This window comes from Myotis brandtii, unplaced genomic scaffold (genome assembly GCF_000412655.1).
Source record: "Myotis brandtii unplaced genomic scaffold, ASM41265v1 scaffold317, whole genome shotgun sequence".
Classification (NCBI taxonomy): Eukaryota; Metazoa; Chordata; class Mammalia; order Chiroptera; family Vespertilionidae; genus Myotis; species Myotis brandtii.
Window position 1 is genome coordinate 1,448,396 of NW_005362155.1, and position 1,534 is coordinate 1,449,929.

The window sequence follows — 1,534 nt, forward strand, 5'->3', positions numbered from 1 at the left end:
AGGTTCAATTCCAGTCAAGGGCATGTACCTTGGTTGCGGGCACATCCCCAGTAGGGGGTGTGCAGGAGGCAGCTGGTCGGTGGTTCTCTCTCATCGATGTTTCTAACTCTCTATCCCTCTCCCTTCCTCTCTGTAAAAAAATCAATAAAATATATATATTTTTAAAAAGTTTATTACTACTACACCTCCAAATTTTTTCTCACCCTCCTCTCCTCCACCTTTTTCTTTTTAAAGTCAGTCAACCCTACAGAAAAAATAAGCCAAAGTAACAGGCAACTTGCCGTATACCAATGGCCAAGACATTTGCAATGATACACAAAGCCATGGAAGTTAAAATGCTCAATAACAACGAGATACCTGTAATGAAAATATATTTAAAAAGCAAGACCCAAATACACTTCTGTAGGATTATAACTTAACATATAACTTTTAAATAATATATAACTTTAATCCAGTTGTATACAGTTGTAGGCCAGTAAATGTTTAGTTAGTGGTACTTTGGAAAAAGGGGAAGAGGGCTGGTTTGTAGCATTTGCCAATTTCCATGGTGTAAATATTGCCATCATGGTTGATTTCAAACTATCAATATGCTATCACTGAACAGGAAATTAGAAAGAGATGCATAGCAGCTGCTATTGTGTTGTATTTCTATTGTCTAGATAAAAGAGATGTGAACAGAATACACACTTTTTTTTAGTAAGGGGAATACCATGAAGTCGCTCTAGCCCGGCCCCTGTAGACACGACCCCGGGGCCTGCTGTTAAAACCACTGTAGAATCGAGCTCGGGAACTGTTGTAGTTGCTGGTCCGGGCACGGTATCGGGCTCGTGGGAAACCCCGGTCTGTTGTGCTGATCCCTGGTCTGTTGGTTCGTTTTGGGATTACCTTGATTTGTCTTCCTCTAAATAGGGATTCATCTAAGGCCAGGGAAGTCCTCACTGACCCTTTGTCTGAGAACTCTATATATGCAAACCCTTTGGGAAGGCCACTAAATTTGTCACAGAGGATGGTAACACGGTTGACTGAACCACAGCCATGAAAGTGTGCTTCCAGCTCTTCTGCTGTTGCACCATAGTCCACATTGCCAACATAGATGGAACGGGCATCAGCCTCCATCTTCTCTTCAATAGACATGATCACTCGGCCAGCATTGCCTGGAGGTGGACTCATATTCATCTGCTTCTCTACCTCGTTCCGTAGCTCTTTTAGCTTCTCAGCTTCTTCCTCCATCTCCCTGACTCGAGCTTTAATCTCTTCCAGCTCCGGGTCTTCAATGGCGCCATCCCCTGGGTCCCCCTCGACCAGTCCCGGCTCCTCCTCCTCCTCCTGGCTGCCGGGGACTCCTGAGCCAGGCCCAGGGCCTGGGGTGCCCAGTGGGGCATGGGGCCAGGGCGGCTCCTCTTCAGGCTCAGGCTCTGGCTCCAGCAGCAGCTCCTCAGGCTCCAGTTCCTCAGACTCCAGGCCATTTCCGTAGTCCCCTGCGCCCCCCGGGGCCCCCTCCCCGGCCTCCCCACCGGGCCCAGGCACAGGATGG

At 47.9% G+C, this 1,534-nt stretch overlaps 1 protein-coding gene across 1 annotated transcript; it reads right to left on the reverse strand.

The window, feature by feature from the left end:
- Positions 1 to 687: 687 nt before the first annotated feature.
- Positions 688 to 1,530, reverse strand: LOC102245535 (polyadenylate-binding protein 2; the record flags this gene model as incomplete). The annotated part of the gene is made up of 1 exon (XM_005870345.2): positions 688 to 1,530. A coding segment is annotated over one exon (837 nt), but the record flags the coding sequence as incomplete, so codon positions are not given.
- Positions 1,531 to 1,534: the final 4 nt, after the last annotated feature.